This window comes from Entelurus aequoreus, linkage group LG12, assembly GCF_033978785.1.
Source record: "Entelurus aequoreus isolate RoL-2023_Sb linkage group LG12, RoL_Eaeq_v1.1, whole genome shotgun sequence".
NCBI lineage: Eukaryota > Metazoa > Chordata > Actinopteri > Syngnathiformes > Syngnathidae > Entelurus > Entelurus aequoreus.
In genome coordinates, this window is record NC_084742.1 from 50054753 (window position 1) to 50070427 (window position 15675).

The 15675-nt window shown below is 39.2% G+C and overlaps 1 protein-coding gene across 1 annotated transcript in view; it reads right to left on the minus strand.

Annotated features, from left to right (window-relative positions):
• LOC133662317 (CTD nuclear envelope phosphatase 1A) overlaps positions 1-15675 on the minus strand; it is a 75715-nt gene that overhangs the window by 24402 nt on the left and 35638 nt on the right. Inside the window, exons 2-5 of the mRNA XM_062066212.1 lie at positions 900-966; positions 704-822; positions 555-626; positions 368-484 (exon numbers count right to left, since the gene is read on the minus strand). Of these exons, the coding sequence (XP_061922196.1) occupies positions 368-484; positions 555-626; positions 704-822; positions 900-966 (375 nt within the window). The remainder of the gene's footprint in view (positions 1-367; positions 485-554; positions 627-703; positions 823-899; positions 967-15675) is intronic.

Sequence of the window (15675 nt, forward strand, 5' to 3'; positions counted from 1 at the left end):
AAAAACATAAATAAATAATAATTTAAAAAAACTCCCTCTAGTAAAATGTAAAAATAGAGATAAATGTAAAAAAGCTGACAAGTTTATATTAATAATGAATTTTAAAAAAAAACAGCCTTGGTGCCCTCTCCTGAAAGAATCAATAAAGTACTATCTATCTATCTATCTTCTAACTTGCCTAGGTGCCCTAAAATATGAGCCCTCCTTTAAAGCAACACTTGTCTTGACCTTAAAAAGTAAAAATTTGAGGCCTGCAAACATTACGTCCATTCTTTCAACAAATACGTACCACAGCTAGCGTATCAAACAAATCATTGATTGTTCATTAACGCTGACAGTTCCTAATAAGGGCACGAGGGGGCAGTACCTGTCTGTAGTATCTGCGTCTGAGGATGTTCCGATTGTTGTCCAACTTGTCGGCCACTGCCGAGCCGTAGATCTCCATGCTGGCTGTAAAGACCACCAGCTCGTACCACTGGCTCACCTGCGGACAAGTATAACGCGTTACTAAACCATGTGTAGCGTTAGCGCTAGCAATAAAACACAATACACACCACTTCTAAAAAGAAGTCAACATGTGGCCTTTTGTGTACGAAGAATCTGACGGGGTGTTTATCGATGACGACCTATGAGGTAAAAAAATAAATAAATAAATGTAATTAAGAAAGAAGTCCCCGATAAATGATCAGTATGACAGTCTTACTTTGAGGATAAAGTCGGGCGGAGTTCCTGGTCTCACTGTGGGTCTCAGGACCCCGTCGTGGTGAGAGTGGATGAGTGTCTCGTCCAGATCCAACACCAGAATTTTCCTCTTGACTGCATCTTTAACGTGAAGAAGACACAATACAATATTACAGTATATAGTGTCAACATATTTACACTGCTTAGTATACACTTACTCAGTCTGTTTCTGGAGATAGGGGACAGAGGCAAAGTGTCGTATCTCACAGTCTGATACTGGATTATCTGCAAAAACAGGTTTAGGTGTTCCATTAAAATTAAAAAATACAAAATAATAATAATATTAAAGAATTTTAGCAAGTATACAAAAAATACTATAATTTTTCTGAAACCAATGTGAAATTAATGGAGAAATATTGAGAGTAATTTTCAAAGTCACAGCGAGAATATAGTCCGAAAAATAATGGGGGTGGGAGTAGAGAGCCTTGTCCAAGAGTAGAATTGTGATTTTACAGGAATAAAATTAGATAGGCTCCAGCACCCTCCACGGCCCCGAAAGGGACAAGCGATAGAAAATGGATGGACGGATGGAAAATTGATATATTACCACAATAAAGTCGTCATCTTTCGACAATGTCTTAACATAAGAATGAAGTCAGAATTAAAAAATAACAATAATTATTGCGTAACAAAAAAATTACACTTCATACAAGTTAAAGTTGTTACATTATGATAAGAAAGTCATACAATTAAAAGAGAAAAGGTACAGTAAAGAAGTTATGTTATGGGGAACAGGTGGTAAAATTCAGTAAAAAAGTTGTGATATCGCGAGAAATGTACAGCTAAAGAAAACTGAACATTTTTGGAATGTTGCCTATTGTTCACACTCAGAGAGACAAGAAGACAAAAGTTAGTTTTTTTGCATTCTAACATGTAAAAATCAGTTACTTCTTGGTGGCTAGCAATGCAGCTAACGGGAGCAATCAATTCTACCTCTAAATCACTTTAAAAGTGCATTAAAAAACCGTCAACAATACTTAATTGGCGTCGCTGTAGTGGCTGCTGTTGTGTCATCCTTTTGTTTTCCTGATGTTTCCTTCTTGTTTTCATGTGGGATTTTTTTGCCTCTTGGTTCGGGACCCTTTGGGACTGTGTGACAAGGTGTGGCACTTTGGTGACTTCTGCGGTGCTTTTTTGTGAACGTCTGGATCTGCCTCCCGGGAGCCTTTTGGCAATGGAGACCAGCTGCTGGGTCTCTGCCACACCAGAGTCCGTTTGGAGAGACTGGAGGAGATGCGGATGAAGAGACATTACAGAAAAGCTTCACGGTGTCTTGGCTGACTGAGCAGGTATCGGACACCTCGGTCTCCTTAGACCATGCGGACTGGACACTGGCCGAGACTTGGTAGGCGGCTGAGGGTGGAGTTCGCTCTCTCGGTTGCTTTGTTGGGTCTGCTCATGCCAGAGGGCCATGCTCCCGCCACCCCAGCAGACCATGGCGTGGAACACCGCAGAGGCCACCACAGTGTATATGTTTTGTTGTTGTTGTTTTACTTTTGTGGTTGTGTGCAGAAGTGGCTGGTTGCATCAGCTCTGCTCTTTTAATGTCTTTAATGTCCTTTGTGTTCTTTGATGTTTCCCTCTTACACACATGTTTATGTGTGCTATGGCTATCAGGTTTTTTTTCTCCTTGGCCTCAGTCTGGACCCTCTCTCCAGGGGTCCAGGCTTAGGCCCCGTTTACACTAAGAATTATCCAGAGTAAATCACACCTAACCTTATCCGTGTTCACAAACAACAATGCCACCGTTTAAGACCCCCGCCTCCCTCCGTCCACCGGCGCAACGCGACCTAGTACGTATGCGCGGGGGAAAAAAACAATGCGCGCGTCATATAGTCACCTCTGACCTGGAAGTGTATTCTTTCTATCTGCGACGGTATAGAAAACGGCTGCTCTTGTTGTGAAGAAGAGAGAATTCTTTGTGTGGTCTGACACGAAGAAAGGTGGAGTTACTCTTAAAAGTGACTCAAGACTATAAAACCTCCATGGCGGCGAGGAATGTTGATTGGGAGTCATCGCCATGGAAATACGGGGACATTCTGTCGCGGTTTTTGGAGTGCTACCCATCGCCGGTGGAGGCCAGCTTGAGCAGCAAAGATTTTCCCCACAAAAAGGAGGACATAACTAATGGTATGTTTTGGTGACAAGGTTATTCTGTCTTAATTTAACCACACTTCCTGTGTGTGTGCGGTCTTTCTGGCGTCACTTCCTCTCCGAACTCACTTTGTAAACGGTCAATGAGTCCATACAAAGCTAAGTCCCGGAGATTCAAGAATTATACGGCTGATTTACCAGTGTAAAAATTTGTCCGAGGAAGGGGACCTTAAACGATGGTTTAGTGTGGCTGAAACAGGGTTTAGGCTAAATAATTATTCGTTTAAGGGGTTAAACGACTTAGTGTAGCTTAGACTGATGAATCACAGCCTGGTGAACACATGCTGTGTGAGGGAGTCCTGTCCATTATTATGAAGTGCTTTAAGAGGTTAGTCCATCCTGCCTCCGTCTATTGACCCTACCACTGAAGACATGTGACATTGACACATCTAGAGAAGGAGGACACCTACGCAAGGATGTTGTTCATTGACTTGGCATTTAACACCCTCATCCCACAACAGCTGATCAGTAAATTGAGTATGCTGAGCTTCAACACTCTTTTCAGAAATGCAATTCTGGACTTCCTCATATGCAGGCTGCATTCAGTCAGCATAGGAGACTATGCCTCGAGCAGCATCATGCTCAGCCCTCTCCTATTTAGTCTGCTCAGCCACATTAAGCTCAAACCACATCATAAAATTCCTCCACAACATAATAGTGCGTCTCATCACGGCAAAGATGAAAAGTCTTACAAGAAGGAGGTGAAATGTCTGACTGTGGTGTGGTAACAAGAACCTCTTCTTAAATGTGGACAAGACAAAGGAGATGGTTGTTGCCAGGAAGGGTTGTCATGTGCACGCTCCCCGCTGACCTTCAACGGAACTGCCGTTGAAAGAGGCAGCAGCACAAAGTTCCTGGCTGTGCACTTTACCAACCACCTGAGCTGGTACGCCAACACCACAGCTGGCGTACATCCTACGGGGACTGAGGAAGGTGGATTGCTCTCCCTCCATCATGGTGTCCTTTTATAGGGGGAACATAGACCACATCATCACCCGCTGCATCAAGGTCTGGTTCGGGAAGTGCACAATTGCACAGCATAAGGCCCAGCATTGCACATATAACAGTAGCAGAGCAAATTATAGGCGTCTCTCTTCCCACCCTGGCAGACATGTAAATCAAGCAGTGTGCCACCAAATTATTAACCATCTCTTCACTGCTTTTCCATCTGGCAGGAGGTCGCAGAGCATTCGAACTAGAACTGCTCAACTCAGGAACAGTTTTTTCCTTTAAGCCAACAGAACCCTAAACACACTCCCTGTATTCTCCTCTGCTTAGAGATGGGGGAAACAACAAACTTTCAGATTCGAACAAGGGTGATTGTAAAATCGATTAGTAAACATTAAGGGTGTAACGGTACGTGTATTTGTATTGAACCGTTTCGGTACAGGGGTTTTGGTTCGGTTTGGAGGTGTACCGAACGAGTTTCCACACGGACATATTAAGTAGCGCACCGCACGTTGTGTAAACAATGCACACCGAGGCACAACACACGGCATGCTAGCAACAACCGGGCTACTACAACATGCAAAAGTCAGAGCTGGAAGACCCTCCTGCTTCGTTAAGATCTCCCGTTTGGGAACACTTCGGCTTCGCGGTGCGATACAACAATGGACGACGAGTGGCGAACAAAGCGAAAGCGGTTTGCCGACATTGTTCAGCAGCGGTAAGGTATGCTTCTGCCAACACGTCAAACATGCTAACCCATTTTGAAGCGGCACCACCCCCAAGTGAACATCGCTTCAACGAAGAGAAAGACGAACAAACAGCTCCCCACTGCATTCAAGCAGCCTCTCCTCGGCGAGTCAGGCAGGGCTAAAGCAATAACAAATGTTTTAATAGCAGCGGATTTAAGACCATATTGCATTAAAAACTAGAATTTGACCCACTTCTATGGTGGAACAATGAGCCCATATATCCTCTTACTGCCAAGTTAGCCAGGCACTACCTCGCCATACCTGCTACCCCCACAATGTGGATAAACTGATTTTTCTGGCAAAAAACATGAAGATTGAGTGAAAGTCACCAGGGTTAAAGACTGAGGGGGAGAGAAAAGTTAATCTGAGGCTGAGTTGACTTGAAACTGTTTAATGTTGCACTTTTTATATGTAGAAGAAAAGTTTTGTCATTTTATTAATCTGAGCAAGAACTTGAGGCAGTTTAATGTTGATTAACGTGGACCCCGACTTAAACAAGTTGAAAAACGTATTCAGGTGTTACCATTTAGTGGTCAATTGTACGGAATATGTACTGTACTGTGCAATCTACTAATACAAGTCTCAATCAATCAATCAATCAAAAAAAGCACTTTATATGTAGAAAGGTTTTGTTAAGAAACCATTCTGAGCCTTATCTTATTTAGTTTTTATTAGATATATGTTGACCACATTAACCCTGGCAATGGACCCTGTGTGTATATGTATGTTATTATTATCCTTAGCATTCATGACTGCCTGCTGTTGCACTGATCAGCCTAGTGGTGGCTCACAGCCATCACACACAGAGCTATTTCTATTTTTGGGCAGAATTATTACAGTGTTCCCAATGTTAAAAGGATAAAGCCATTGTTTACAAATTTGGTAAATAAATAACCAAAAAATGTATATTTTGTTGTTTTCTTCTGTACTGAAAATGAACCGAACCGTGACCTCTAAACCGAGATACATACCGAACCGAAATGTTTGTGTATCGTTACACCCTTAGTAAACATCAATAATCGATTATTTATTTATTGTAAATAAAGTCATGCAGACAGTTCTAAAACTTGGCTGACCTCAGCGAGCCACCTTACCGAGAGATCCGACCAGCTACTTTATTTTAGGGAACGTATGATCCAGTTTTGCACACATTTCCATTTACTTAATAAATGTATTGGGAATTCATTCAACTGTTTCTTATTACAAATGCACTGTTTTAAAAAGTTGCAAGTGATAAATACTTAAATACAGAAACGAAAAGAAATGTAAAACCCCATCAATATACACATAAATTAAAGATACACCAATGTTAAATTTTTTATCGAATCGTAGCTCCTGAATCGTAATCTTTATCGAATCGTGAGGGGCCCAAAGACTCCCATCTCTAGTGCGGCTACTACTACTGCCCCCAAACACCACAACACATTAAAAACAATTCAGTTTATTTATTTGAACACATTTTATGTTTTCATAAAATAATTGACACACCTAGTGCTGCAAAGGATTCTGGGTATTTGTTCTGTTGTGTTTATGTTGTGTTACAGTGCGGATGTTCTCCCGAAATGTGTTTGTCATTCTTGTTTGGTGTGGGTTCACAGTGTCACTTCCTGTCAATGAGAAAGGACGCAAAAGAGAAAGGCTCCGCTCTTGCTACCGGAGTTTTTTGTTAAATCTGAAGATTTTGACCACTGATTTGCGATCACAGCCACAGGAGAGTACCCTGGCATCTTCAATCTGATTTTGGTCAGTTGAGAGGCACTGATACGCTGAAAGAAGGCGAGTTGGGAGAGCCGTTAGCCTCAAGCCAAAGGCGCCTTGCCGCAGTTCAAAGCGGTTGCCTAGCAACCAAAAGCTACGGCGAGTTTACAGCTGTTTTAAAGTGATCCCGACGTCGCAGAGTGATATAAGTTGACAGGCTGACACCTCAAGTTGATCTCTGAACGGCGCAAGATACGAAATTGGTGGAAAAAACAAGTTAAAGTGCCGCAAGTCGCTAAAGAAGCAACTGCCGTTAAGACACAAGCAAGAGGCAGTGACGTCAGTGACTGCCGCGATGCGAAAAGGTAAAGGAAAGATTGAAATCCCGAAACCTTCGGGGTCAGCTGATACAGAACACAACTGGGAACAAGATTTGAGGTTGGACACAGGACATGATGGGAATCAAGAAGTGATCCTACAAAAACTTGAAGAAATGAAAGAAGAAATGAAAGAAGAAATGAAAGAAATGAAAGAAATGAAAGAAGAAATGAAAGAAATGAAAAAGAAATTAAAGAAATGAAAGAAGAAATGAAAGAATTGAAAGAATATCTGAGAAAAGTAACAACAGAACACAAACAAGATGTGAAAAGTCTGCAGGAAAATATAGAAAATCTGCAATCTCAGAACAACAGAAGAAATAATGAAGCCACTGAAATGGGCAAACGAATGAAGACCCTTCAAGAAGACAACAACATGTTGAGGAATATCATAGACGAAATGGATCAGGACAAACGAATGAATGATATCATCGTGACAGGGCACCGAATTAAACCAAGATCCTATGCGAAAGCTGTGAATAATGAAGGTGAACCTGATGAAATGGATATGATCTCAGCAGAACAGCAAGTGGTCAACTTTCTGCAATCAAAGGAAACTGAAATTGACATTAATACCATCGAAACATGCATCCCACTGAACGGAAGAAACAACAACGCCACTCCAGTCGTGCTCGTGAAACTCGTAAACAGAAAATCTAAAATGGCATTGCTGAGACAGGGAAAGAAGCTGAAGGGAACAAATGTGTACATGAATGAGCATCTCACAAAACGCAATGCTGGAATCGCCAAGAAAGCACGCGACTTGAGAAAGCAGGGTAAAATCCAGGGAACTTGGAGCACCAACTGTAAAATCTACATCAAGCTGAATGGAGGTCCAGAAGCAAGAGTAATTGTTGTCCATGACATCAAGGACCTGGACAATTTTTAAAGTTTACACAGCTACCACAACAACAATGATAATGGACTCTGACAGAAAACAAACACCCAAATTCAGCATCGACACTACTATGTTCCAAGGGACGACTAAACAAGAGGACCTACATTCAGGATTACATCCACCTACACTTATTGAGATTATTGAAACAACATCAAAGATTGTTGAACAAGAAAATATGGAACTAAAAAATTTCTGCAACAAAGATTACAAAAACCAGGATTTGGAAAATGATATAGATCCAGATACAAATTTTTTCTCCCACATCAGTAATAATTGTTTTTATTATACAGATGATCAATATAATAGCAACATTACATGCGATAAAAAATGGTCAATTATTCATTTTAATAGCAGAAGCTTGTATGCAAACTACAACAACGTTAAGAACTTTTTGGAACACATCAACAAACCATTCAAAGTGATTGCTGTCACAGAAACATGGATTGATGATAAAAAAAAGGAATAGATTTTGATCTGGAAGGATATGAACTAAACTACATCAACAGAACTAACAAAAATGGAGGAGGAGTAGCTGTGTACGTGATGAAGAACCTGAACTACAAAGTGGTAAAAAACATGTAATTTGCTATAGATAATATCTTAGAATGTATAACCATTGAAATATGTCGGGAAAAAAGCAAAAACATTTTCATCAGTTGTATATATAGATCACCTAAGTCAAGTATAGAAACATTTGAAGAATGGATCAAGGCTACTTACATGGATAATGGTCAAAGAATAATGTTCTTATGTGGTGACTTTAATATTGACTTATTGAACCCTAACAAGCAAAAGTCTAGATGACTTCATTGATACAGTGTACAGCATCAGTTTATATCCAAAAATCACAAAGCCAAGCAGAATCACAGCACACTGTGCCACGCTTATTGATAATATTTTTACCAATGAGTTTGACAATAACACTACAAGTGGTCTACTTATAACCGACGTTAGTGATCATCTGCCAGTTTTTACAATATATGATGGACACTACAAGAAGAACATGGAAGACAAAAGGACATTTCGAAGACTGTGCACAGAGAAGAGGATGACTGCTTTCAAAAGTGAGCTACAAAAGCAAGATTGGGACAATGTGTACAATGAAAAAGAGGTTGATGAAGCATATGAACATTTCTTAAACAAGTTCATAATACTTTATGACAAACATTGTCCATGGATACAACTCAGTAACAAGCAGAGAAAGAATAATCAACCATGGACTGAACTGGGCAAGAAAGCATTTAGGTTTTCAGCAGCGAAGGCTTGGAATAACCTACAATCGAATATTAAACTTCAAACCCTTGTTACGTTGAATGAGTTTAAAGCTTCTGTGAAAGGACTGCAGTCTACCTTGTCTGTATGCACATGTGTTATGTGAGCAAGTTTTAATGTCGTAAATGTGATGTTTTATGTATTTGTTTACTGTTTTTAATGTAACCTTGCTGCTGCCCTCTTGGCCAGGTCTCAATTGGAAAAGAGATCTTTGATCTCAATGGGATTTTACCTGGTTAAATAAAGGCTAATAATAATAATAATGGATGACAAAAGGATTAAAAAATGCTTGTAAGAAGAAGAATACACTATATAGAGAATTTATAGCACAAAGAACTATAGAGGCAGAAATTAAGTACAAAAAGCATAAAAACAAGTTAACAGATATACTACGATCATGTAGAAAATAATATTACAGTGAATTATTGGACAGGAACAAAAATAATATGAGAGCAACATGGGGCATCCTCAATAGCATTATTAAAAATGTCACAAAGAGGGACTACCCTCAATACTTTTTAGACGGAAATTAAAAAAAATGACAACATAAAGGAAGTAGTTGAAAGCTTCAATAATTATTTTGTAAATATTGGACCAAAATTGGAAGAAAGGATTCCAGACCCAGTTCCAATTGAGGAATATAATGATACCATAGAGCGAAATCCCAACTCCATGTTCCTCAGTAATGTGACACAGGAGGAAATAGTTACAATCGTGAAAAAATGTAAATCTAAGACTTCAACTGATTGTAATGGAATTGATATGGAAACGATAAAAAGGGTTATAGAAGAGATCTCAGGACCATTAATGTATATTAGTAATCTATCATTTCAAACAGGTACATTCCCAAACAAAATGAAAATAGCTAAAGTTGCACCAATTTATAAGACTGGAGATAAACATCAATTTACAAATTATAGACCTGTTTCTTTACTTCCACAATTTTCTAAAATCATTGAAAAACTGTTTAATAACAGATTAGAGAGTTTCATAAATAAAAAATAGAATACTCGAAGAGAACCAATATGGATACAGAGCTAATGTCTCAACTTCAATGGCTTTAATTGAAATAACAGAGGAAATTACCAATGCAATAGACAGTAAAAAATGTGCAGCAGCAGTTTTTATGGATCTAACTAAAGCATTTGACACAATTAATCACAATATTTTAATCAAAAAACTAGAACGATATGGCATCAGAGGGTTAGTCTTAAACTGGATAAGAAGTTATCTAACGAACAGGAAACAATACGTGAAGCTAGGCGAACACATGTCTACAACGCTAAATATATCCTGTGGTGTACCTCAGGGATCAATATTAGGACCTAAATTATTCAATCTCTATATAAATGACATTTGTAAAGTTACAAAAGATTTAAAGTTAGTATTATTTGCGGATGATACAACAGCGTTTTGTTCAGGAGAGAACACACAGGAGATAATACAAATAATAACAGAAGAAATTAACAAATTAAAAAGATGGTTTGACAAAAATAGATTATCATTGAATCTCAGCAAAACTAAAATAATGCTATTTGATAACAGTAGTAGAGAAAGTCAAACACAAATACAAATAGACGGAATAGAAATTGAAAGAGTAAATGACACCAAATTTCTAGGTATAATGATTGATGATAAATTGAACTGGAAATCTCACGTAAAAAATATACAACATAAAGTAGCAAGAAACACGTCAATAATGAATAAAGCAAAACATGTTCTAGACAAAAAATCACTTCATATTCTCTACTGCTCACTAGTGTTACCATATCTGAGCTACTGTGTAAAAATATGGGGAAATAATTACAAAAGTACACTTCATTCATTAACGGTGTAACAAAAAAGATCAGTTAGAATAATACATAATGTTGGATATAGAGAACATACAAATCCTTTATTTATTGAATCAAAGATACTGAAATTCCACAACATAGTGAATTTGCAAACAGCTAAAATTATGCACAAAGCAAACTATAACCTGCTACCCAAGAATATACAACAACTCTTCTCAACAAAAGAGGAGAAATATAATCTTAGAGAAAAATTTAATTTAAAACATTTGTACGCACGTACAATACTTAAGACATTCAGTATATCAATATGTGGAATTAAATTATGGAATGGATTAAGCAAAGCAATCAAACAATGTACTAATATGATCCACTTCAAGAAACTCTTCAAACTTAAAGTGTTTACAAAGTACAAAGAAGAAGAACCATGACAAACATTCTCAATTTATTTCATCCATCCATTCATTCATTCATTCTTAAAGTAATCTTACTTATCTCATCACATGAAATATGACTTACTTCACCAATTATTATTATTAAATTCTTACTATTATTTATTTTTATTGTGATTACCTATGGAGTTATTGTGAATAAATTGAGAACAGGAAGTGAATAAAAAAGTTTCAGCAACTGTTATGTAAAGAAAAGGGGTAGGATTAAATAAGCTCTGCTTCTTCCTACTCCTTTTCGAACATGTTGAAAAGAGAAACTGGAAATTGTGATGTATCATGTTGTATGCTTGCATGTTCGAAATAAACTCAAACTCAAACTCTAACAGTGTGGCGTATATTTCTAACAGTGTTAAAGATGTTTATACGGCTACCCTCAGTGTAACCTGTATCGCTGTTGATCAAGTATGCATTGCAATCACTTGTGTGTGCGTGCAGAAGCCGCACATATTATGTGACTGGGCCAGCACTCGTTGGACTGGATGAAAAGCGGAACGTGACGATTTTCGGGAGGGGCACTGAAATTTGGGAGTCTCCCGGGAGGGTTGGCAAGTATGACAATTAGCGGTGAATGCGGTGTTACCCCGGCACCGCCGCTGTATATGATCGGCGGGCCAGCTCTAGTGTTAATTTGATATCGCCTCAAGTCCAAGTGAAATTACACGGCAGCCCGCGGGCCAGAGTTTAACACCCATGCCTGAAACCCAGAAGTGCCCGGATGTGCCTGCAGGTCACGTGATTGCAAGCCACCCATTGATACGATACAACATTGGACAATGTTACCCAATATTTATTCAAGTCAAAGCAAAATACAGTAAGTGATCAAATATGGTGGAGAGAACCGGTATTTTTTTGGTACCAGTTCTTAATTGGGTCGGTACAGAACAGTTAAGATTCTGGACAAATGATACGATATTTTGTATCCAGTTATGACACTGCTGCCGAGAGCAGGTGATGATGTAACGTTTGCTTGCCTTTAGTTGAATGTTTAAGTACAAGGAAACAAAATATAAACTGGACAACATACTGCAGGAATCCTAATTTACCATCACCAAACAGGGCAAAATATATTCATGTCTATTTATAAAAACTTTTGTAAATTCTGAGAAGCACTTGAAAATATTGGACGTTTAGTTTCTGTTGAAGCATTCCATCAACAATTATTTTTAAGGCGCATTATCAGCATCACTGCATGCATGCGGAAGGTGGGGTAAACCCTGGACAAGTTGCCACCTCATGGCAGGGCCAACACAGATACACAGACAGATAAATCGTTTCTAAATCGTAATCGAATAATGAATTATGGCAACGTTAAAAAAAAAGATAATCGTTAAGTCGATGTTACTCTCTGTCCTGTCGTGCACCTCCAAGTTAGGCTCTCCTACTTTCTTCGAGAGTGCTCTCCACTCCAGTCTGTTCAGACATATGTTGCTACACACACATTTGTGTTTCCCATCTATAAATTTCTTCTGCGAATAATTTCTTACGAATCTTCTGCCACGCGGGATTTAATCACCTGAAATCCAAACATTGTAATCGCCATTAACACAGAAAATGAAATTACCCCCCCAGCATATCGACTCCATCTGTGGTGCTATACAGTATTTGCCCTGGTATATCCATCCATCCATCCAGTTTCTACTGCTTATTCCCCATCCATCCATCCAGTTTCTACTGCTTATTCCCTTCGGGGTCGCTGGAGCATATCTCAGCTACAATCGGGCGGAAGGCGGGGTACACCCTGGACAAGTCGCCACCTCATCACAGGGCCAACACAGATAGACAGACAACATTCACACTCACATTCACACACTAGGGCCAATTTTAGTGTTGCCAATCAACCTATCCCCAGGTGCATGTTTTTTTGGAAGTGGGAGGAAGCCGTAGTCAAACATTTTTATTTTAGATAACAGTTGGTAATAAATATTTTCATAATTTGATTATTGTTTTATCCTTTGAAGCATAAATATAAATGTGTGCAAATGTAATGCCTTGATTTTTAGTAAGACAGTCACAGTCATAAATGCAATGGTCATAATTAGGAATATAAGATATACAAAATTAATATCAAGGTTATTGTAAACTAAATTATGACAGTTATTATTATTACTACGGTATTGTTGAATGTTCTCAGAAAGTACTTATACACACAAATATTTTAACCAAGTTTCATTGTAATAAAAAAATAAAATAAAAAGATAGACACACTATGCATTTGTCTTGGCATAAGAAGCAGAAGAAGAAGACGCAGAAGAAGCAGAAGAAGAAGAAGAAGAAGAAGAAGAAGAAGCAGAAGAAGCAGAAGAAGAAGAAGAAGAAGAAGAAGAAGAAGAAGCAGAAGAAAAAGCAGAAGAAGAAAAAGAAGAAGAAGAAGAAGGTGTTTGGGAGCCTCCTTGAAATCTCGGTAACCCGGGCAACTGCTTTTGTAATTCATTCAACGCCATTCGTCACCAGGTTTGTTCATTTGTCCCATTACTTTTGGTCCCTTGAAAAGTGGGTGTATACAAACTGTCGTCATTCTTGAACGGTTCACCTGATTTGGTTGTAAACGCTATTAAATTAAAGGTGAAAGTCTGCAGTTAGCGCACGCCTGTTTCATTTCATAACCATTGTGGAGGCATATGGAGACAAAACAATTACAATTGTGTCAAAGTCCTAATATTTATGGACCTTACAGTATATGAGAGCGTTGTTATAAATAAGTCCAGCACCCCCCGCGACACCGAGGACAAGCGGTAGAAAATGGATGGAACATAGTATAGTTTGTAATGTAACAGTAGGCTCTTTCCTTTGCAACTTTCCTTAAAGGACTATCTTTATCCCACCCAGCTGTCAGCGGGTGTCAGATAACCACAGGGCAGTGCTTGCAAGGGGCTGACTTTGACTGAGAGCATCTTGCTGCCCCTTTCCCTTTTACTACTTCGTGGGGCCTGGAATCCCCAGTGATTAGTGGATAACCACAGCCAGTAGTCAGATTTACCTTTAATTATGTCAGGACTTGTAGTACATCTTCTATATGATTAATAGCACCATGTAATACAAACGTTGCATTTGTTAAACTGATGCTCAGTGTGGAATGTAAAGGCAACGTAAAAAAACACTACAGAGACATAGACATAAGTTCCGCTATGAAACTGGGAACTAGCGGCAACAGAGGCCCAGACCTGTATCCAGAAAGTAGAGGAAGGCATCGCAGAACACGGCACATGGCTGTTGTTTTAGTAAATACTAGAGATGTCTGATAATATTGGACTGCCGATATTATCGGCCGATAAATGCTTTAAGATGTAATATCGGAAATTATCGGTAAAACGCCGCTGTCTACACGGACGTAGGGAGAAGTACAGAGTGCCAATAAACCTTAAAGGCACTGCTTTTGCGTGCCGGCCCAGTCACATAATATCTTCGGTTTTTCACACACACACAAGGCATACTTGGTCGTAGGGCTGGGGGATAAGGCCTTTTTTTAATATCTCAATATTTTTAGGCCATATCGCGATACACGATATATATCTCGATATTTTGCCTTAGCCTTGAATGAACACTTGATACATATAATCAGAGCATTATGATGATTCTATGTGTCTACATTAAAACATTCTTGTTCATACTGCATTAATATATGCTCATTTTAAACTTTCATGCAGAGAGGAAAATCACAACTAAGTCAATTTAGCAAAACTGTATTTATTAAACAGTTATTAAGCAGTGGCACAAACATTCATGTCATTTCCAAAACAGAAAGTGCAAGATTGTCAGAGACATTTTAAAACAAGCTATAAGTGCACTTTTGTGCATGATGACACACAAGATATTGCAATAAGTGTCACATAAAAATGAGCTGCATATCAAATAGTATGTCCTACGGTGTTAATGTGGAAATAGTTGCTTCGGCATTTAGTTGGTTTGGCACCGAACGGAGATGTTGACATGATGTATAAATAAAGACATACTGTATTCCCGCTTGAAGCCAAACCACCGTCAGATGATGGACCCCGTGCTGTTTTTCTTGGGAATTAATTATTCCTCCATTTGTTACCAGATTCGCACCTTCTTTCTCTCGTGTTACCACTCAAACCACACCGTTAGCTGTTAGCATCACAGCTAACGTTACCATATCGCTACCTCTCGCTCCACGGGAGCGTGTGACGTTGCTTACGTGACAGTATGTGACATATGTAAGAAGGTGCGCTTGTTTTAAAGTCTCTGTGAGAAGGAGGGACAAGAAAGACTGAAAAACGCATGCAGTTTAAAGCCCGCAGCTAAAAGCAACTGCGTGAGAACGCATACTCGAATATCACGATATAGTCATTTTCTATATCGCACAGACAACCCGCGATATATCGAGTATTTCGATATATCGCCCGGGCCTACTTGGTCAACAGCCATACAGGTCACACTGAGGGTGGCTGTATAAACAACTTTAACACTTTTACAAATATGCGCCACACTGTGAACCCACACCAAACACATTTCGGGAGAACATCCGCACCGTAACACAACATAAACACAACAGAACAAATACCCAGAACCCCTTGCAGCACTAACTCTTCAGGGACGCTACAACATACACCCCCCGTTGCCCCCTACCCTAAACCC